At 47.8% G+C, this 22,627-nt stretch overlaps 1 protein-coding gene across 29 annotated transcripts in view; it reads left to right on the top strand.

The window, feature by feature from the left end:
• Window positions 1-22,627, top strand: part of Cacna1c (calcium voltage-gated channel subunit alpha1 C) — a 623,916-nt gene that overhangs the window by 521,437 nt on the left and 79,852 nt on the right. For 10 of the 29 annotated variants that reach the window (XM_087655872.1, XM_087655873.1, XM_087655861.1 and 7 more), the window contains 8 exons: window positions 7,067-7,274; window positions 8,029-8,149; window positions 10,000-10,114; window positions 10,796-10,916; window positions 11,223-11,292; window positions 17,882-18,014; window positions 18,370-18,499; window positions 19,827-19,886. In XM_087655872.1, the coding sequence (XP_087511998.1) occupies window positions 7,067-7,274; window positions 8,029-8,149; window positions 10,000-10,114; window positions 10,796-10,916; window positions 11,223-11,292; window positions 17,882-18,014; window positions 18,370-18,499; window positions 19,827-19,886 (958 nt within the window). 29 annotated transcript variants of the gene reach the window in all.

Genomic DNA, 22,627 nt, shown 5'->3' with positions numbered 1-22,627 from the left:
ACTACTAGCCTGTCTTTCATTACCTCACCATGGTTCACCCTCATCCATTTGAATGTATACATTTCCAGAGGGTTTGAGACTTGAAGTAACTACCTGTTAGACAATGGAATGATTCTGCTTAAGGACTTTTTGAGGCCTGAAAGTACTGTTGGTTCCTCTTGCACGGGGGCTACGGGATGCCCTCTGGTCAAGCCAAATTTTAAAAAGTTGTTTCTTATCAGTATTTTCACAGAAAGAATACACCAAACAGTTAAAAGAGAATCAATAGACAATTGCTCCAAGACGTTATAACAATATCTAGCAGTGATTCCGTTTCTAATGGAAGCTGAAAAGACAAAGCCCAGATCTCAAACATGGAATGTGTCAAAATTATTTACGAGGCAGTGAAAACTTGAAAGTTGAAAATAGTGTTTATCAGACCCAGGAAAAGCAAACCATGACCCAGAGTCAGCAACCATGTAGCAAGAGGCAGCATGAAAACAGTCCTCTAGGTCCTGTCTCAGGACTCAGACTATAAGAGAGCCTAGCCCATCAGCTCAATAGCTCACTGAAGTCCAGAGGATATTCTGAAACATGGGCCTGCCTTTTGTTGCCAACAGGGTAATGCTTTAGCAGTGCTACCTTGGGTAAATGACTTCACTCTCTTTACCTCACTCATCTCATCTGTAAAATGGATCATCTTCGAGTCCTCTCTTAGGTGATTGTGAGGCTGAGTTGCTCTGAGGGTTAGCATGGGGCTAACACACAGTGTTATATCTGGCACACAGTGTACCTTAGGGAGTGTTAGCATCCATTATTGCTAGTGTTTCTACTGCGTTTGTTATAAGCCAAAATACCCTTGTAATCTCCTGCTCCCCTGCAGCTGCCTCCCACTTTCTCAAATGCACCATTAGACTGACTTAGGAAGACACATTCACCCTAAACCATGACCACATATGACATTGGTTCCCAACCTGCGGGTCACAACCCCATTGGCAAACCTCTATCTCCAAACAGTATTTAAATGACAATTCATAGCAGTAGTAAAATTGCCACTGAGAAGTAACAATGAAAATAATTTTATGGTTTGGGGTCACCGCAACATGAAGAACTATATTAAAGAGTTGCAGCGTTAGGAAGGTTGAGAACCTGCAACATATGGGCTGCCTGAAACCCTATGTGGGTACCACTTACGAGTCTTCCACACCTTAAAGATCTCCAGGTCCTTGCCCAGAGTCTGGCTCCCACGCTCGACCTCCCAACTCTCTTTACTACCTTCTAAAACCCTCTGCTGAGAAGCCCGTGGAGCTTCTCACCTCCCTCGAGGTCGCCAACAAACAATGATATGGCATTTGTGACGTTCCCAGGCAAGAGTGCATGGAGGAGAAGCTCAGACCCAAGAGCCACATGCTGTCTTTTGCAGGAAGGAAGTTACTCCCAGGAGTGATAACTGTCACCTAGAGGAGCTTAAGAAGATGCATGAGGATTATTTGAACATGCCCCCTCTCAACCCTGACAAGTTCATGATTTTAGGGACCAGTTACATAATGCTGAGCAAGTCTGATATAGAAGTTCAAAGAAGCTCGCCTTCTTAAAGCCATCTCAAGGTCAAGACCAGGCGCTCTTGGCAGCTTGACTCAATGGAGAGGACAGAGGACACTACTAGCAGGAGTTATACCTTCAGCCCGAACTGTCCTAGCCCCTGACCAAGACAGCCTAGAATTCTTTACAGCTCCTTGCGATGGACCACACTTCCTACACCTGTTACACAAGTACCTCCAGAATCTGCCGCATCCTCAAGGACCGGGGTCATGATCACTGCGGTTTTGGTCCAAGGACACCCGCTGCTGAGGTCCTAAGAGAGGAAAGAGAGCGGTTGTGTTTGCTCACTGTGTGTATTCTGGCCCCCATACTATCTTACTGGATTCTCACCCCTTCTTCCGCTCTCTCCATCACAAGGCGCAATCATACACAAACCTACTGTGGGGAATTCCGCTTATAAACCCTCCTAGCAATAGGTAACTTGTCCCCAAGACCAAGAGAACGTTTCCACGTCCCAGTGTTGGAGTGTTCTGGAGGGGTACCTGTGTAGTGGTGGCCCCCTCTGGAACAGACGGAGGAGTAGGGTGGAGCTCTGCAAAGCCACCTCAGAAGCTACTGCCCTTGTTTCCGACACTGTTTATCTATAGCAAGCTCAAGGACTGTTTGACACCACAGTGACAGGCAAGCGGCTGTCCTGAGCTCTTTGACGCAAAAGATGTCTGAACTGAAAGGTTCTAGAAAGTCTCAGATCATTATAGAAGAGGAAAGAGAACTCTCCAGAGCTCCAAATCCCAAAACAGATGTACAGAGGGGAACGAGATGGGACAGAGCGTCCCTGAACAGAGGGTTGTGATTCAACCCAGGAGGCCGAGGGAAAAGGTAACAGAAGATCATTGAGTGAAAAATCTGAAGAAGGCTGGCGAGGCAAAAAGGAGAGACATGGGGAGGATTTAGATAGAAGGGAACTGGACCAGGTCAGACTCCCTTGAGTGTACCACAGTTGAGGAGCAAACAGGGGGCGGGGAGGGGGGATAGGAACAAGTAGACAGAGACACACACTAGAAAGGGTGGTGCAGCCTGAGATACACAGATGTATCAGAACTGGGCGGTCCCAGCTGTGCTGTGCGTGGACTCTGTCTGGGCCACTGTTCTGTCCACAGATGCGTAAGTCTCCCAGGTTTTCTCTGAGGTCTGCGACTGGTGCGTGAGTCTGTAGTTCACGGTGTTGAGCAGTTAAGATAACAGCTGATGTGTCACTAAACCTTCTGGCTTGTCACGAGCCAGCTTCCTGAAAGGGACAGTGACTCTTGGGAAAGGGCTGTAGTCCTGTGCTCAGCAGTAATGACCTTGAGAGATGGATCAAGAGAGTTTGCAGGGCTGAGGCCAGTCACCCCGCATTGCCAAAACTGCTGACAGAATACGTACAGATCACTGGATTCCATAGTGAACTCCCCACCCTGTGCCCCACTGTCAGCCCTGACATGCTGGCCTCAGACAGCCAGATCCCTCACCTCAGACCCACACTTGTGTTCTTTTATTAATCACATCTTAATGTTATTTTAATATAATATTTTATTAATTCCTTGAGAATTTCTTACATAATCAAATGCATTTGGACCATAATTACCTCCCACCCCTCTCCCTAAGTCGTCCTAGATTCACTTCCCAACCTCTGCCCCTCCCAACTTCATGCCCTTCTACCCTCACCCCTGCTCCCATCTCAGAACATGTATACAGAGTCAAACACGTGCCTGTGAGGCTCACTGCCTGTCCCTCAGGTAACTACAAATGTGTTACATTTATAGTAAAATTCATTCATTCAACAAAAAGCTCATTGATCACCTCCTGTGGGCCAAGCACGGTGAAGAGATGACTGGCCCAAATTGAGACTTACTCCATAGGCAAAAATCAATCGTGACACTGTTAACGGTGCTCCATTATGCTTGCTGACAGGCGCATGACTTCCCTCTGAGATGTTCCACCCAGCAGCTAAAGGAAACAGAAACAGAGACCCACAGCCAAACATTAGATGGAATTCCAGGAATCTTGTGGAAGAGTGAGGGAAAAGACTGAGGGACTGGAAGAGGACAGGGACTCCACAGAAAGACAAAGAGTCCACTCACCTGGACCCTTAGCGGCTCCCGCAGACTGAATGACCAACACAAGAGCAGGCATGGGCTGAACATAGGTCCCCTGCACATGGTCTTCATGGTCCCCCAACAACTGAAGCATGGGCTGTCCCTGACTCTGTTGCCTCCCTGTGGATCCCATTCCACTAGCTGGGCCGCCCTCGGTAGAAGAGGATGTGCCTAGTCCTGCTACGACTTGATGTGGAGGAAGGGGACCCAGACCCAGGGGTGGAGGAATGGGAGGAGATTCTGTGGAAGGGGAGGACAGGGGTCTGATACTGGGATGTAAAGTGAATAAATAAATTCATTAATAAAAAGAAAATAAATAAATAAAAATTGTTTTTAAAAAAGGGGAGAATTAGGGAACCAAATAGCATATGTGACTCCCTGACTCTTCCCCATGGACCTCAGTTCTAGGAGGGGAAAAGAAACGCTAAGCAAAGAAATAGATATTTTTCTGGTGGTGGTGTTTCTTTTAAAACTAGGGGAGCCGCTGTTCATCGAGTGCTTGCTGTGTAAGCCTGATAGCATGAGTTCAATCCCAGAACCCATGCAGAGGTAGGACAGGATGATCCAAAAGATTGTCCTCAGACCTACACTGTGATGCGTGCACGCACGTGCGTGCGCGCGCGCGCGCACACACACACACACACACACACACACACACCATAAACACACAATAATAATAAATGCTAAGGGCTAATGTAGAACAAGGGGCTAAAGTAGCGATCAGGGAAGCTTGCCCTGAGATCAGAGGCAAGGACCTAAAGGAAGCACCCCCTACCATCTTCAGAGTGAGAACTGGGTAGCCATTGGTAGAAATAAGGACCGGTTCAGCAGAGTATCTGGAAACGGGAAGTAAAAGTAAGGCTCATATGGCTGGAGTGAAAAAGGAAGGAAGAGAGTAGGAGCCAGGCCGCAGGTCATGAGGGTTCAGGCTTTCCCACTAGGTAGGAGCCCCCATGGGGGCTGGATGTGGCTCCCACTGTAAGAGGACTCTTGGCTGCTCCACTGTGGATGAACTATGAGAAGCCAGAGATACAGCAGAGCAAGATGGTAGGAGGCTATCCCAGAAGCCCCAGTGCGAGAGCCTGGTGGCTAGGCCTAGGTGATGGAGGCAGGGGAAGGTGGCCAAGGTTTGTTGTGAAGACAGAACCTTGGGATTTGCATGTGCTGTGAGGTAAGGCGTGCAGGTCGTGCAGGTCAACCCCACTGCTCTTATTTCCTGACAGGGAAATGAGCATAGGCAGGAAACATCACAGCTCATGATGTGGTGCACCTTCCTCAACCTGAAGCTAGACTTCCCGTGAGAGCTCCTAGGGTCGGGGATGCAGGGCGGAGTAGAGGATTCAGGAAGGTTGTCACTCTAGCTAGTGCTTGCCCTTGGCCAGCCCCAGGCTCTCAAGTGAGCTCTGCTTTACCCCGTGCTCCAATCCTCTACCATAGGTTCCACCTTCCCTAGAGCTTCAGGCCTCAGGAGACCCTGGGTCAGGAACTGTTCTCTGTCCTGCCTTGTTTCTTCTGCCTTTTCCCCCAGTCTCTGTGGTATTCTGGAGTCAGGAACATTTTTGACTGACACCCCTAAATCTCCCCCATGGTTCCCAGATAGAGCTGAACCTCAGTTCAAGCCCCGTATGTAGTTTCCCTCACTGCCGTGTACTTCATGGAGGCTAAGACTCTGACTTTCTGTGGCTGTCTAACTCCGCCTACGTGCAGACACTCTCCTCTCTGTGTAGCTGGACAGTTAATGCGCTCTGAAGTTGCTGGTTTCTAAAACTGGTTATTGACAAGCACCTCACTGAGTGCTTGAGAATCACCCAGTCCCCAGGGTCAGAGAGTGTGTGTGACCTCATGCTTCCTCTGGGACAAGAAGAAGCATTTAGGACTTGGCGAACCTCTGCGCAGCCTTTGATCACCAACGGGCTTGGAGAAGCTGTTTCAGTGTAATCAGGAAAGGTCTTCCAAACCTTCTTAACTTCTCCCATTAAGAATATGAACACTAACTCTGGCCTACAGGGACTCCAGGGAGCCTATCACACATCAGAGTGTTCAGAGCAACCCAATCCTAGCATATAAGGACTGGCTCCAAGGTGCCGTGAGACAGAGGAAAGTGAGGGAAACATCATGGTCACATACAGCTCAATTTTGGAGGTGATTTGATGGTAGGAAGATGGTCTGAAGGAATAGACAAGCCAATTGGATCCTGTAATCTGATTCAAAACAAGGGATGAGTTTATGGGTTAGGATAAAACTTAGTTCATCCTTACTGTAACAGAACTGGTATCTTAAGACAGTACCATAGAGTCAGATACATCAGAGCCAGGGAGCGAGTGTACAGCCCTGTACGCCATTCTATTGGTTTTATCTCTGTTGTTTACTCCCAAATTGTGCAAGAAAACAAAAACCAAGGGTTACTTTGTAGCAATTGACACGGTTAAGAAGACTCAGTAATTCCATGGTCATGTGAAATGGAATCAAAAATCTGGGTTACCGGGGCTGGGGATTTAGCTCAGTGGTAGAGCGCTTACCTAGGAAGCGCAAGGCCCTGGGTTCGGTCCCCAGCTCCGAGAAAAAAAAAAAAAAAAGAACCAAAAAAAAAAAAAATCTGGGTTACCGATAGGGAGCTCATCTACCAGCAGATGTAACTCTGGTGGACCCTCGGAAAAAGTCCTTACTCCCTGTGATCATCGATCTATGAACCCTACAGATTCCATAGAGGGCTTCATTGTCCCCAATGAAGTGATGGATTAGTAGCAATCGAGAATTATCAGAATCCTGTGGGCTCTTACTAAAACTAAACATATCTAGGCCCAGACACAGGGTCAAAGTTTCCAAAGGAAGGACTTTTCAAAAACTAACCATAGTGACAGGGAAGTTGGCGCCATCACTAAGCTCCACCCACTCTCTTTACCTTGAGCAGTACTCTTCCTACCTACCCAGGTACCTGCTGCTGGAATCTGCTCGTTCTTGAGGAGAGGAATTTATTAAAAACCAGAAGTGTTCATGGTAATTACAAACTTAAATCAGCCGTGTGCCAAACAGGCTACTGAGTGCTGCTTTAAGGAGAGGGAGGGGCTACTATTTTCCAGGCTACCCAGTGCTGTTCACGCTCCTGTTATCTTCAGTTGCTTTGTTCTGGTTTGTCTTTTTCAGATAGGAAGGCAGGAAATGGGGAAGAACTAATGACTTGTCCAAGGGCATCAACAGTTGGCAGAGGGGCCCTGAGGCCCTCTCTCCTTATTGTTGTAGCCTCTTACTAATGCTAAACTTACATCTCCACACCCCAACCAAGAGTCCGGTTCACACCACTACCTGACCCCAGAACCTGGAGCTCGCAGGGACTGGCAGGGGCCCACGGGTGAGGGGTGGTGGAAAGCAGCAGAGGAGAGGCAGCTGAACGCCCTGTCTGCCTGCAGGTACTGGAACTCCCTGAGCAACCTCGTGGCGTCCTTGCTGAACTCAGTGCGCTCCATCGCCTCCCTGCTGCTACTCCTCTTCCTCTTCATCATCATCTTCTCCCTCCTGGGGATGCAGCTGTTTGGTGGAAAGTTCAACTTTGATGAGATGCAGACCCGTAGGAGCACGTTTGATAACTTCCCGCAGTCTCTCCTCACTGTGTTTCAGGTATGAATTCCACTGCCATTTTCACTGGGAGGGTGGCTCAGTGGTGAAGTCAGAGGTGGGCAAGAGGAAGCCTTGAAAGGGCGGGGCGTGGAGGGCGTAATGCCAGCCTAGAATAGCCATGGAGGGCGTTTCTGTCACGTCTTGTCCCTCAGCCCTCCATGGAGCTATGTGGGTGGACTAAAACAAAACAACCTCTAATCGATCCGTTTACAAATGTTTGTGTGGCCGTGGTACCCATAAGCCACATCAGCCATGTCCTTGCCGCTGGAAGAATTAGGGCTGGTCCAAAGCCATACTTTCATGAATGCTTTGGCATACGACAGACCTGGAATAGTGTGTATTTGGGTTTAAAAGTAGGTAAGAGGGAATAGTGTGTGTATATTGCTAAAATCTTAACAATGGCACCTAAAGATTCTGTTTAATAGTCTTGGGTGTGGCCTGTCAGTGTCCTCAAGATCGCAATCACCTGATAGTGCCACCCAGGGAACTAGTAAGGGCCATCTCTTTTACCCTCTGTAAAGAACAGCATACTGTGTTGACCACAGAGCCTTTCCATTTGCTAGTGGCCCTGCACTTTGTGGGTTGTAGTTCTTAAGAATAATTGGGAGCCAGAACAAGGACAAAATGTGGAAAGGAGACTTGGGACGTTTCTGTTAAGACAGTGGGACAGGGCAGGAAGGGTAGGGCAGGGGAGTTTGGGGCTTTGCTGTTGGTCTAACGCTGTGTCCCTTATTGGTGGGAATGTGTCATTCAGATCCTGACCGGGGAGGACTGGAATTCGGTGATGTATGATGGGATCATGGCTTATGGCGGCCCCTCTTTTCCAGGGATGTTAGTCTGTATTTACTTCATCATCCTCTTCATCTGTGGAAATTGTATCCTTTGGTGCTGATGCTGCCCCAACCCTGCTGCCCCTCTCGGCCTTTAGCACAGTGCCATGCGCGTGCTCCAAGGCCCTGGTTGGGGCTCTGTGCTGTGGCTGCCCAACCATAGACTAGCTAGGCAAGACCGCTCTTGGAAGGAAGTGTGGCCTGGCCTAGGATCACTTCAGCAGTGGTGTGGGTCTGGGTGCAGGCTGCAGCTGGGACACAGGAGACAGTGCACCACACAGTTCTGAACTGGGTCACCCCTCTCTAGGAAGTGTGTTCTGCTCATAGTCTAAGTGAATGAGGCCCCCAGGCACTGTGATCTGTGCAGCCAAACTTTCTCTGGCTTGGATGAAATACGCCTGGAGGTATGTGCCCTGCTCACTCTGGAGCTATTGAATCTACTCAGACCTCCACCCTGTGCGTTCATCAGTTCCCTCCCTGTGAAGCTGTTCTCAGCGCTGAAGTCATAGGCCATGCTGCACAAGTTACCAAGGGGACCTGATAGCTCCTTCCCTGTCTGAGTCGGGGACAGGACCCCAGGGCCTCTCGCCCTTGTTTGTTTCTCCTCTCCCACTGTCTGAGCCTGTGAGAGTGGAGTCCGGAGCTGGGTGATAAAATGGAAACACTCTAGCCTGAAATTTGAGTTAAGTTCTCAGTTTCTGAACTTCAGAAATCAAGAACACTATGCCACCTGCAGGCAAAATTGGCATTCTATCCTCTGGGTGACCTCTAGCACACCAAAGGCCTTCCTCCTCGGTGTGTCCACCGTGTGAGACAGGCTGGGCCATCCCTATCCAACAATGCAATATCTGGACCCTCTGAAGAGCCTGTAGGTTGCATTAGGTAGAAATCCACAAGAGCACTTCATAGACAAAATTATTAGAGGTTTTTTATGAAGTAGATGTCAGAGTCTGCGTAAAAGATGTATTTAAATCAGATGTCTATAAATCAGATGTGTATATAAATCAAATGTACTTTAGGCCCTGTGCTCAAGATAAATCCCATCATGATTTATTTCAAAATTTGAAAAATAAATTGAAATCTGAACACTTCTTGCTCTAAGCATTCTGACACCCTTATCTGAACTTGCCACAGGCTGACAGGAAGTGCTGCTTACACAGCCTCACTAAGAGGCTGGGATAGTGCACCGCATGCCCCTCCTATGCTCCAAGGTCAAGGGTCAAGGACCAGTAGTCTTCTAGAGCGAAGCCCTCTTCTGTGGAGTTTTAGCTCTGCGTAGGAAGAGATGTGACTTTATGAATGCCCTGGGCTGGGTGTGGGGTTTAATGACCTAAGACCTTTCCAGCTATCCCCTCTTTGCGGTTCTCTGGCCCATAGTGTTTCTATTGGTGAAAAAGCAGGACTTGACAAGGTGGGAGAGACGGGCAGATGACTGCTTAAGTGAAGAAGTCTCAAGGCTGGCCAACTCTAGTCAGACTCTCTAGGGGGTGTTGTATGCATGGGTTCACAATAAAAGCTGACAGAGGTTCTAAGCCATCTCTTTGGTGCCCTGTTCTGGTGAACAAACAAGTCTTAAGAGCAGTCTCCCAGAGATGGTGCTGCCTGTAATGTCAGTCAGAGACAGGTACTTCAGTGGTAAAAACAAACAACGAAGTCTAGCAATAGAAGCACGAGGCAGGGCTGGTACTTCAGACCTACCCTTCTCCCATCCACCAAGCCAGCCTTGTCTCAGCCACTTAGAAAACTCCAAATAGTAAGCAGGATGGTCGGGAAAGAGGAGAATCGGCCTGTCCTGGGCAACTCTTATTTCTGCATGCGTATACTCTCCCCAACCCCCGTGCCCTTCATGCTTCCCAAAACCAAGGGTCGTTTTCTTTAAGAGTGGACACAAACAGATATCCTACTGAATGTGTTCTTGGCCATTGCGGTGGACAACCTGGCTGATGCGGAGAGCCTGACCTCTGCCCAAAAAGAGGAAGAAGAAGAGAAGGAGAGAAAGAAGCTGGCCAGGTAACCCTCTAAGCTTAGAATGCCATCCCCACTGGTTTGGGAGAAAGGGCTGGTGCTCCTCTGGTGGGCATCCTGGCTGAGCGAGGTTCCTGCAGGAATTTGACTTCTCCTAAGGCTCCTAGACATTGCTCTGTAGTCTCTGCAGAGGTGGTGCATTTCCCCCACCAGTGCAGGAAGTGAGGAGCAATTATTTGGGAAGAGAAGCCATGGGAACACAAGGAGAGAAGGGAAAGCCACCTTCAGAAGAAAACCCAACTCCATCTCAGAAAACGATGCTTTCAGAAATAGATCCTTTTGTACTATTGGGGTCCTAGGAAGACAATATAAGGTTCTATATTCCATCCCATAATTATCTAGCAAGGGCAGTCATATGCCACGTCTCTGCTGGACACTGAGCAGAGGGCCTTTAGGACTCAATCGTAAGTAAGACCCAGAATCCTCTGATTTAATGGGTGAACAGCCAAGGCTCTGGATGAGATCAGATGTGTGCCAGATAACCAGAGCTTAACCTGTGGAGCTTACGGTGGAGCTGCAAGTCAGATGTGTCCTAGAGAAAAGATAACACGGGCCCAGAGCTGATCTTGCTGCCCCTAGAAGCCCACAAAGCAGCTCCTAGCTGCACTGTCCACTGTCATTCCAGTAAACATTCCTTTCTGGGTTTTTTCCCTGCTGACCGGCCAGGACTGCCAGCCCAGAAAAGAAACAGGAGGTGATGGAGAAACCAGCAGTAGAGGAGAGCAAAGAGGAGAAAATTGAGCTGAAGTCCATTACAGCAGATGGAGAATCCCCGCCCACTACCAAGGTGAGGGGCTTACTGAGGAGTTCAGGGGCCATCGCAAAGTCAGGGAGGGTCTTCCTTGTCCTTTACCTGAAGGAAAGAAGGAACGGGTGAGGGGAGAAGAGGGTGACAGGCAGAAGTGAAAGGAAAGAAAACACTGGTAAACCCTCAGCCTTTCCTGGTGCTCTGAGTGTTGCTACCAGGTTCAGGGACAAAGGTGCACATTTTTTTAGCTCAGCCCTGAGCTATGATGTCATTCCAAGGCTCCTCTCAGCTCAAGATCCCTGGCACACATCTAACTGAATTCTTCTTCCTCCCTTGGTTGCTTAGATCAACATGGATGACCTCCAGCCCAGTGAAAATGAGGACAAGAGTCCCCACTCCAACCCAGACACTGCAGGTACCTTTATACTTCTGACCCTGAGACTTCGGGTACAGACTCAGCTGTGGGGGAGTGGCCAAGCACTGAGGATCATGGGGCTAGTTCCCCTCCCAGCCCCTTCACCACGAAGCATCTCACATCTGGACTTCAGTATTACCGGCTGCCATCTGAGGGAAAGGCTCTTCCTGGTTTTCTCATAATCATATTAAGAGAGACAATACCACATTTGAAGAAGGCTTTTAAAATTATAATTACTTTGACTTATTCTTTTTTAAATTGCTGTTTTAATGGTTTTTTAAGAGGTTTAGTTCCCCCATCAGTGCTAATTCAGTGTGTGGGCCGTGTGGAATTGGGGTAGCTAACATTTCCATCATGGTTAACATATTTAAAATATTTATTAGCCTGTGATAATTGCACATCTCTTTGGAGTGCAAAGAGATATACTTATCCACGTATGATATACACTGATCGAATCAGGTAATTAACATTTCTATATCCCTATTTTTGGAGACTTTGAACATCTCTTACCTAGTTCTTCATAAAATAAGTACCAGGCTACTGTGAACTCCAGGCTCATCCCCGTCCACTGTGGGCGGTAGAACTCATTCTGTCCGCGTGAGTGTGAGTGTGAGTGTGAGTGTGGTGAGTGTGAGGAGTGTGAGTATGATCTGCCCCTCAGCTTCTTCCACCCTAAAAGGGTCGTCACGTTTTCCACTTGTGTTCTCTTTTCACTCAAAAAAAATTTTTGTTAAAAAAATATTTTTATTTTTTATGTGTACTGGTGTTTTGCCTGCATGAATATCTATACACCGTGTGCGTGCGTGGTGCCCACAAAGGCCATAGAAGGCATTGAATCCCTTTGGAACCGGGATTATAAATGGTTGTGAGCCACCATGTGTCTAATGGGACTTGAGCCTGGGTCCACTTAGACCTAGTGCTCATAACCTCTGAGCTATCTTTTCAGCCATACCCAAGGAAATTTTATGCAACTTCAAGTATATAGGTATATAAAATACAAATTAAATATGTTCTAATAGTAATAAATTTCATGAAGAACTATCATAAAACAATTCTCCCATATACATATAATTTTACCAGCTATTAAAGACTAATGCAAATTTTCATACTAAAGAGATCAATAGACTCATTTTTATATAAAGAAACAAATTTGGCTGAATATTCCAAGCTGCAGGACACAGAGCATCTTCAATATTTCTCACAATTGATCAATATTTTATTTTAAATTGCCAGTGATAATACAATTCCATATAAAACTTAGTATAAAACAATAGGCCTGTGCTTAGGGCCAGATATAGAAATTGTTAGAAATGTCATCCTAATCCCAAACCAAAGTTCATTTCATAATTTTTTAATGACACCAGTCAGTGACTCGATCAGCAATTCTTAAAATCTAGTATTCTAACACATGAAGATTCGAGGATAATTTGATCCTTACAATAAAGGAACAACAATAGTAAAATTTTACCTGTTTCCCACAACTGAACCATTATGATTCGACAACTGCAGAAGATTCTGTGTGTACCTTACAGTTGGCAGTGGCTTTAAATCTGAGTCGCAGTGTCTCAGGTGGTCCTTGCTAGCATAGCATGGGTTGGTGGCACGCACAGTGGAAGCGCACGCTAGGCGTTAGAACCTAGGCCACGGTGAAGCTGTGTAACACGTGAGTAAGTGCTTCAGAGCCTCTCCGACTTGTCTCATGTCTCACCTTTGCTTTTGAACTCTATCCTGGCAACTGCACATTCATAAACCGTTCACTACGGGCAAAGTTTTTATAACCCCCACATTTATTTACGATACCCCTTATGGGGTCATGACCCACAGCTTAAGAAGCTGCGCTCCCGGGGCTGGGGATTTAGCTCAGCGGTAGAGCGCTTACCTAGGAAGCGCAAGGCCCTGGGTTCTGTCCCCAGCTCCGAAAAAAAAAAAAAAAGAACCAAAAAAAAAAAAAAGAAGAAGAAGAAGAAGCTGCGCTCCCAAGCCACCATTGTGTTTTAAGGTCTCAGTGCACCGTGTGTATTGCTATTGCTGTCAACTTGCGTATTTGATTAGTATAGCATATGCTGCTGCATTATGCTCACCTAATAATAGTCAATCCGAAATCCATCTTGTCATTACCCAGGAGGCATTGCTCACTATGAGGACAGCTGCCATCACAGATGTCCCATTTGTGGCTCCATAAAATGCTTTCAGGTCTCTCATTGCAAAAGGAACTCTTGCTGACTACATGCTGTGCCTCTGTCTGACTCGTGACTGACAGGCTGTCTCCTTTTGGAGGGTTTTGAGGTCGGAGGTCCTGGCTCTCCTTCACCATACACATTCCCAGCTTCTGGAAGCCCCATCCTGGCATAAGCCTTAGGCTTGCTTCCTCGAGATGACAATCTGTCACCAACTCCGAGCTTGAAGTCAACAGACAGCAAATGATTGTGGATTTGAATGACCTTTCTTCTCCAAAGGTCAGGCCGCGTTGGGCTGGAAACCCAGGGAGGTGGTGGAGAATCACGTTTTTTTTAAAAGCAAAGCCATGAGTCCATGTTGCTCTGCCTCCACTGGTTTCCTACTGGGCCTCCAAGAGTGTGATAGGCCTCTTCCCTGGAAGCTCCCTTTCTCCTCCACCCACCCACCTTCCCTTCTTCCTGCAGGGGAAGTGGGATTTGGTGAGTGTGGCCTCACATATAATGAAGAGCAGGGTGTGTCCAGAGTTTGATGCCTTAAAACCCTCAAGGGTTTATGTGGAAGGCTGCATGGAATATTAAAGACTTGCTAGAAACAATGACTCGACGTAATGGAAAGATGTCGTCTAGGTCTTCAATAAACAATTTCTATGTTAAAGTGAAGTTTTTGAGATAATGGGGAGAATGTGGACTAGGAGCTAAATTATTTTAAGTAGGTTTTAGTTAATCATGTTAGTGTAAAAATGTGGCGATTCTGTTTCGAAAATACTACAGTGTTTGTGTCTAGAGTCTGAAGTATTTAGAAGTTGCTTTACAAACACTTCAGCAATCTCCTAAAGTGACAGCAGAAAGGATAAATAAAACTGGGAGATCAGGCAAATGGTAAGAAATGATGAGAGCAGACAGACAGACAGAGAGAGCTACTCTACAAGTCTCTCTACCCCTGTGTATATTTTTTAAAGTTTAAATAAAATTACAGCAAGAGAACACACCACTTTTGGCCCCAAGAAGGGCCCATCGCAAGCTGCTGTGGCCCGTAGGTCGCAGCCCCATGTACAGTTGGGGAGCTGAGAACAATCTGAACTAGAATCTTTTCACAGACATTCCCAGCTGCAGCCAAGCTTGAAGCCCCCACCACAAACTTCTGCACGTCAAGGGCCATGGCAGAGCTCCTAGTCTGTGACAGTGATTTTGAGCTGTATTGTTCTAGGCTGATAGAGTGTTGACATTTGCCTTCATTTTTCTTGGTCCTTGCATCCCTTTAATTTTCCTGATGGTCAGCTTTCTGTCATTGAGGAAACACCAGAGATAGTGTACTCTGTAAGTAGGAAAGCCTGACTCATTCACAGAGTCAGAGGCCGAAGTCTGTGGCCATCTGAAGGGGTAGCACGGGCCTTTGGCAAGGCAACATAGGTCAAAGGTGGGAGCCTGTGGTTATGTTGCTTACGAAAGTATGGAGGATTCGACGTTACCAAAACAAAGGGCTGGCGGTGTGGCTCAGCAGGTAGAATGCTTGTCTGTAATCACAAAGCTCTGGTTCTACCATACGCAGACCTCATGGGCACCATATAAACAGATGTCATAACACAAGCATTTCGCACCAGAACTTGGGAGACAGGACGGAGGGATGGGTGAGAAGTCACTGCTTGAAGCCCAAGCACTCAGGGCCCTGGGATGAAGGCTACTCTCTGAAGCACATTTTCTGGGAAAATATGGTGGGGTTTTGTTTGATTTTGGATGTTTGTTTAGTTGGCCAGAATTTTTATGAAATTTTTGTTTATGTTTTCTGCTTTTTGTTTGTGAGACAAAGTCCTACTAAAGAATTCTGGCTGACACTGCAGACCAGGCTGGCCTTAAACTCAACCAGAGATCACCCTCCCCTGCCTCCTGAATTCAGAGAGGGGTTTGGGTCTTTTTGGTCATTTGGTTGATTGGTTGGTTGGGGTGTTTTGTTTTGTTTTGTTTTGTTTGTTTTGTTTTGTTTTGAGGAGGGTTGTCTTTTCTTTGGTTGGTTTGGTTTTTGTCTTTTGAGTTGTTTTTTTTTTTTAGTTTTAAGTATAATTTGTTAATCTTATAAGGAATATTTTTATTAAAGTTATTCCTTGACAGTTTCATCCATATATAATGCATTCTGGTTAGTCTCACCTCTTTACCCTCTTCGGTTCCCTCCCACCCTTGTTAGTCCCCTCCCCTTTCCCCTACAAGCACCTTTCTTATATCCATGTCTCTACACTGACATCCTGTCAGCTCTGCACAGAAGGCAAGGAAGGGATGCTCAAACATGGAGAGCATTAACCTACCCCAAAGCACATGGCATTGCAGCTTTCTGGGACCCAAGAAATAACCACACACTGGATGCCTTCTCCCTCACTTAAAGTCTGACATCAAGTTTTAGGGGAGCCATCCTCATCCTGTCCACTCTATGACAAACCTTTGCTTGCCCCTTCCTAATGCCTTCTGGTAGCCAGAAGTACTCACCTTACAGACCAACCATGCTAATCTCTGTCTGTTTTTATTCACATGGCCTTCTAACTTGCGCGAGCCTTGAAACCTTCTTGTAAGCGCAACTATCATTAGATGGATGGCCCGGCAGACTAATCATAATTGATTGTGTCCGCAAAGACACTGTTTCTAAGATCGTACTCTGGAATTCTGGGTGCGCATGGAGAATGAGAGTCACCACACTGAAGTGGCTAGCCAGGAGGTGATAGAGATTCAGATCAGGGAAGGATGAGACTGAGAAGGAGGCTAAGCACTGATTTCATACGCTCGGCATCTGTCCTGTGGGTAGAGATGCGAGAGATGACGCTTCCACAGCTCCAGCTGCATGCCAGACAGTGTTCTGAAATATTGTGCACCATTACTACCATTCCGTCCTAGGAGGAGCTCAGCACGGGGGGGACCAGATGCAAGGGCCATATTCAGAAAGAAACGGGGCCATGATTTAGATAAAGGCATTTCTGGAGCATCCGGGTTACTGCTGCCTTTGCCAGATTCCAAGAACGTTTGACCAGAAGCACATACAGAGCCTTCTCCCACAGATGCTGTGAGGCAAGCTAAATAGGAACGGTTCGCCTTCGATTTCCCCAAGTTGTGCCGCTGGCTAGAAGAGCAAAGGAACCCCTTCACTTGATGTCAGTGTCTAGCATCAGGATGTAGGGCCTCTTGTCGTTGCCTAAGCTCTACTCTCCCTGCCTTGTTTTCTGAGAAATGGGGGTGAAGTATAATTTGTTAAGTTTTTAAAAGTGAATTTTAATTAAATTTGTTGTGTGACAATTTTATGCGTGACTATAGTGTGTAGTGCATTCTGGTTACTCTTACCCCACCCCCACCGCTTCTGCCTCCCTCCCACCTCCATCATACCTGCCCCCTTCCCTACATTCATGTCTTTTTGTTTGGTTCCCTGAGCTTAGTCAGAGCTGTCTATGCAGGACCTAATCAGAGCTGCCTGTGTGACAATGGTATTAGAGGTCTCCATTGCAGCCTGGTGGGCTCTTCCGTGGGTATACAGCTGAAAAAGCCAGTGGAGCCCGTAGTTCAGCAGGGAGAAGTAGGGCTCACAAGTCTCGCCCCATCCATGATTGATTAATGATAGGCCCAGTCTTACGCAGGCTGTGTAAAGGCAAGTTCAGCTGCCGTGGGGCCCTGCGTGCAGTGCTTGTCATACCCAGAAGATAACATCCTGCAACTCCTAGGCTACCTTCAGTCTCACGGAATCCTTCCACCCCTGAGTCTTAAATATAAATGTCCTACTTAGGGCCGAGCACATACGGCAACCATGAGCCTCTGCGTTTACTACCATCCATTTCCGTTAAAAGATTCTCCGATTATGGCTGAAAGGAACGTTGGTTTCCAGGCATAAAAATAAATATTTAGAAGGCAGTTTGTGGCCATGTCAGTTCAGCTATGAGACAATAGTAAGTCCCCTCGTTTGATCAGTGGGTATTCAAAAACAGAATTGTCCATAAGGTATTCCACAAGTGAGCTAAGCCATCCCCTTTACTTGGCTACAGCTAATATCAATGCCTGGGTTTACCCAGCCTGTGCTCTAGCACCTTCCAACAAGGGTAACCAGTCATCTGGGGTTTTTTTTCTCCATACTAGGGGATTTCTAAGCATGTGGGGTTTTCAGTTTTGAATCCAGAACAATTTGTACATATCGCTGGTTAGGACATATCGCTCATCCTACTTACAGCCCCTAGGACTATATACTTCCTGCAACGTCTGTCTCTACCAGAGGCGGCCTTGGATGGCCCCAAGGGAAGGGGCAGAGCATCTGCCTCGATTAGCATCTCATCGTTCAGCAGCACCAGCAATGATGTCTTGATCCTGCAGCAGGATGTGTCGGGAAGTGGGCACAGAGGTGGGAGTGAGTGGCGGGGGTGCTGAGAATGGAGCTTTTCTCTTCCTCGTAGGTGAAGAGGATGAGGAGGAGCCTGAGATGCCTGTGGGCCCACGCCCCCGGCCCCTGTCTGAGCTGCACCTTAAGGAAAAGGCAGTCCCCATGCCGGAAGCCAGTGCATTTTTCATCTTCAGCCCAAACAACAGGTGTGTAAGGAAAGGCAGGGAAAAGGAACTCTGTTTCTTCCTATAACCAAGCCTAGCACTTGCCTGTGTCCAACCTACAGGAGCAGCGTGGGTGCTCCCAGCTCCTCACAACTTATGTGGAGAGTCCTGGATTGTAAATCAGTTGGTCTACAGTTACTCCCCTCTTCGGGTTTGAGTGCGTGAAGCATTCCTACTTGGACAGTGGTTGCCTTTCATACTTCACACTGAGACATCATAGGCTAAGCAGGACTGAAATTGTCCAGCTTGTGTATCAGGACCAAAGGGACGGGCTCCTGAGGCCCGAGTGGTACCCCATCTTTCCTGACACATCTTTCTCTCCCTCCTTCCCACGTAGGTTCCGCCTGCAGTGCCACCGCATTGTCAATGACACGATCTTCACCAACCTCATCCTCTTCTTCATTCTGCTCAGTAGCATCTCCCTGGCGGCTGAGGACCCCGTCCAGCACACCTCCTTCAGGAACCACGTATGCACTCCATTTTGTTCTGTGCACCCTGTCCTGAGAGTGGAGCAGGCCCACAGCTGCTGCTGCCTTCCTTGCTCAGTTAGGAGGCCTGTTGTGAACCTCATAATCTGTAGACATTGATGATTCCCTTAAGACATTAGGGCTTTGACAGAAAACCCAGCCTGGGATTTTTCACTAAACAAGTGAGCATGTACCTAAATGCATCTGGCTAGTTGATAATGGACAGTGGTCAGGCATCTTGTTGCCTGTGGATGTTCCCCAGGAAGCTCAAGTTGCCTGGAAGTCAGCGATGAGGCCCCTGGTCTCATGCCCTGCTCCCATTCCTCTGACCAAGGAGGAGCGTTGGCAACTAGGTGCCAATGGTATGGCTGACACTGTAAGAAAACTGCGATCATCTTTGATAGTGGGAGTCTGATTGGAGCTACCCAGGGTTCTGGCGATCAATATTAAATACTAAAATAAGAATTACTAGACCTCAAACGCCCAAAGCTTTATTAAATCTCAGCCACACAGGCATGAGGAAAAGAGCCACTGCTCCAAAGCCATATCCATAATCAAAGCTCTCAGCTCTGGGATCCTGCCTGTTCCAGGCTGTATTGCTGAGGTCAGCAGGAATGACCTCAGCTCTGGTCCATCTCCCAAGATGAAATCAAGTATCAGTCAGCTTGTCCTCAACCTGGGCTGACCTGGAGGCCCAAGGCCATGACAGCATATTTCAGTGGCCCTGCAAAAACAAACCCGTTCACTGGTCTTTTGACCAACATCCATGGTCCACTCTGGGTTTGTGAGTAAATTGGGTTGATGAGAGAAGCATCCAAGTAGATGCTGCTCACACCCAGTTCCGGCTGAGGCCTGCCCTGGAAGCTCCCACACCTGCCTGCAGACACCACACCGAGCCAGAGCCACCTGTGCTAGCCCCGAGTGGGAGCTAATGTTGTGAAGTCTTTCCTACCTGTCTCCTCACCTGTCCCCGTGTGCAAAGGCTCTGGTGGTGTGGTGGGGGTGGGAATGCACCTTGTTTTGAAGTGCTTTTCCTTTTCTGGTGAACATCCACTGACCTCTCCCCCTGCCCTGCTTGTGCCCCGCCCCCCCACCCTCCCCATCCTGTTTGTTTCTGTTTTGCAGATTCTGTTTTATTTTGACATTGTTTTTACCACCATTTTCACCATTGAAATTGCTCTAAAGGTAAAGCCCCACCCCCTCTCTCTTCCTTCCTCTCTCTGCCAGTCCCAGCTCTCGGCTGCTGTCTGTCTTGTCGCTAACACATGCTCCTGTTGGTGTTGGGTGCACTCTCAGAGCCACTAATCCAATTCTGCTTATTTTTCAGATCCTAGGCAATGCAGACTATGTCTTCACTAGTATCTTTACATTAGAAATTATCCTTAAGGTAATGCTCCCCTGAGCCATGTGTCTCTGTCTCTCTGTGTTTCCGCTCTGTCTGGCTGACTCTTCTGTCTCCTTCACTCTCTGACTCTTGTGCTTCACTTCATGCTACCACTTAGTCCCAGCTCCGATGAAAGTCACATGCTGGCTGTGTCACCACGGGTGCTGTCCCATCACTGGCCGAGCATGGTGGCTGTCAGCAGTGCTCAGCTCGCCTGTACCTTCTCCAACCAGTCCGGTGGCTGAGCCCTACTTGAAATTCTCTCTCCCTCCTCCTGCATAGAGGAAATGCCACACAAACTCTAGAAAGGCAAGACCTCTGGAGCATGAAGGAGTCACTTTGTCCCCTCTCTTTGGAGGCCTGTCATCCACACCTTCCTCCCCACCAAAGCAATCAGAAGAGCTGAGCAGAAACTGGGGCCATGCCACACTAATGGTGGACCTGAAGCAGGATTGGCAGCCAGCGTCCTAACTGGATCATAAGACAACTAGAGATTGTCTTTAACCTTTGGTAACCTGCTGCTCTAATCCCCTGGTAACCTGCAGCTCTGATGAGAGGCCCTGTTACATATATGTCTGCACCTGTAAATCAAAGCATGGCCTTGATGGTGCACCCAGGACGTAGGACCTTGGGTATTGTTGGCTTCTCTCTGGGCAAGGTAGAGATTCTTCACCTTTGCACAGAACAGAAGGGTCAGAGTCTCTGAGCACAGGCTTCAGCTTAAACATCTTCCCGGGACACTTGCCTGAGATGCCCTCTCCCAAGGAGCTCAGGCCTCTCTTCAGCTCATCCTTGGGGTAGATACAAGCTGATGTCCACCCCGTGCACCAGTGCCAGCAACAGGCCTTTCTTTCCCTGATGAAACCCTCATATCCTGCCCAGCCTTATAGTGGGCTTGACATTTCTGCCTCATCCAGATACAACTTGAGTTGGGAGTTTCTGTGCGCCTCCCAGGATGTCCTCACACCTCGGATGCTCTGTTTTCTGACCCTTAGCTTCCCTTGCTCGCCAGCTGCGTGGCTCAGGATTTTTCTTTCCTGATCAGAGTGTTGATGGGGGACAGCGTCCCTTTCTGTGATGAGCTGCTTTGCTGTTGTACCCTAAGCTCAAGGTTGCATGCCGGTACCGAGAGGTCTTTCCCGGGACACAAAAATCTCTGAGGCCCAGTTCTCAGGAGCCCATGCCGAGCTTCACTTGAGGATTTCAATGGTGCTTTCTCCTTAGGATTGCCATGCAAGCAAAAATTCTCTCACGCTTTGCCATGGCAAGCCCTTCCCCCTACTTCTTCCTTCTTCTGCTTCCAGTCTCTTTTTATGCTTCACTGTGCTTCTGAACACCCCTCCCGGCATCCCCTCTGCTCCCCATGCCTCCCGCCCCTGGGTTTGTCCACCCAGCTGGGGGTGGGTGGCCCTATATCATGCCAAGGCACTGACTGTGATGGTGCCCAGAGCTTCATTTGCTCTAAGGGACTATTGAAGGAGCCGAGCCATGTGTCTTTAAGAGGACAGGACAGGTTAGAGCACGGCAGTTAGTCTGATTAATGGAGAGGACTGTTCCATAGAAGGAAAGCAGACTCAGAACCAGCTGTGGAAATGGCAAAAGTGAGGAGGTGGTTTCTCCCTAGAGGCACGCCATGTCTGAGCTGTCTAAGATTTGATTGTAAGAGACAGCTTGCTCTCCAGCTCAAAGGACTTGGAAGCTGTGTCTCATCCAATTTCTTTCTTGGTATATAGATGCTTAGTCTCGGGCCTTTCCTGAGAAATGCCTTTCAGGAAGCAGGGACCAGGTGGGTGACCCTCAGTAGCACAAGCTAGAAGGCCACTTGTATAGCTACCTGGTTGTGGCATTTTCTGGCACCATGAGTCCACATAGACTTGAAAAAAAAGTTCTGTCTTCCAAGTATCTGCTTTTCTCATAACCATTCTTACTCTGGCCTTGCCTGTGTACATAACCCATTGCTCTCACCCATCATTCTCACGCATTCTAAAGGGCTGGTCTACTTCTAGGGTCCAGACAAAACAAGCCCAAAGTCAGGAGACAGAAACTGTGCTGTGAGCCACATTATCCCCCTGTCCAGAACTATCTGGTGAATATGAATTATGGCAGCCGTTTAATTCTACTCTCTGGGGCCCAGGTCTTCACAGAGACCCAGGCCAGTGAGGCCTCCAGATTGTGGCCATTGGGAGAGCTCTATAACCATGTTACCCTAGAACCTTTGATGTAATCGCCCCACTTCTAAAAGCTGCCGCAGAACACAGCTTCTCCGGTCCCCCGTGATCTCCTGCTGCAGGAGATAGATGGCAAGAATTAGGTCGCGAGAGCTATTTTTGCCAATTTCCCCATGCTGGCTTTTGTGTTAGTCTTTGGGTGTCCCACCCTGGACACGCTCTGATTCCAGAGAGGAAATCTGGACTCCAGATGACCAGGAAACTTCTCTTGGTCTCTCGACCATCAATTCCTAGTTTTTTCCTTAGGCAGATGCTTCAGGGCCTGTAGCTTTACACCGGCTCATCCTGGGTATCATGAACCTTTACTTCAGTCAGCAAAGTGCGAACACACAGTTTCTTACAAGCAGTGTTACCACAGGAGGCGACGGTAGCCAGATCCTGTAACAAAAACCTTACACGGTCTCGTTTTGAACATTTTCAGAGAATGTTCCCTTTGTTTTGCTGTCTGATTCTTTCGAGAAAAAAAAACATGAAATACCACTCATACTTTATAGATAAGGACACAACTTCCTTTGT

The sequence above is a fragment of the Rattus norvegicus genome, chromosome 4 (genome assembly GCF_021556685.1).
Source record: "Rattus norvegicus strain SHRSP/BbbUtx chromosome 4, alternate assembly SHRSP_T2T, whole genome shotgun sequence".
Lineage (NCBI taxonomy): Eukaryota > Metazoa > Chordata > Mammalia > Rodentia > Muridae > Rattus > Rattus norvegicus.
This window is presented reverse-complemented; position numbering and strand designations above follow the sequence as displayed.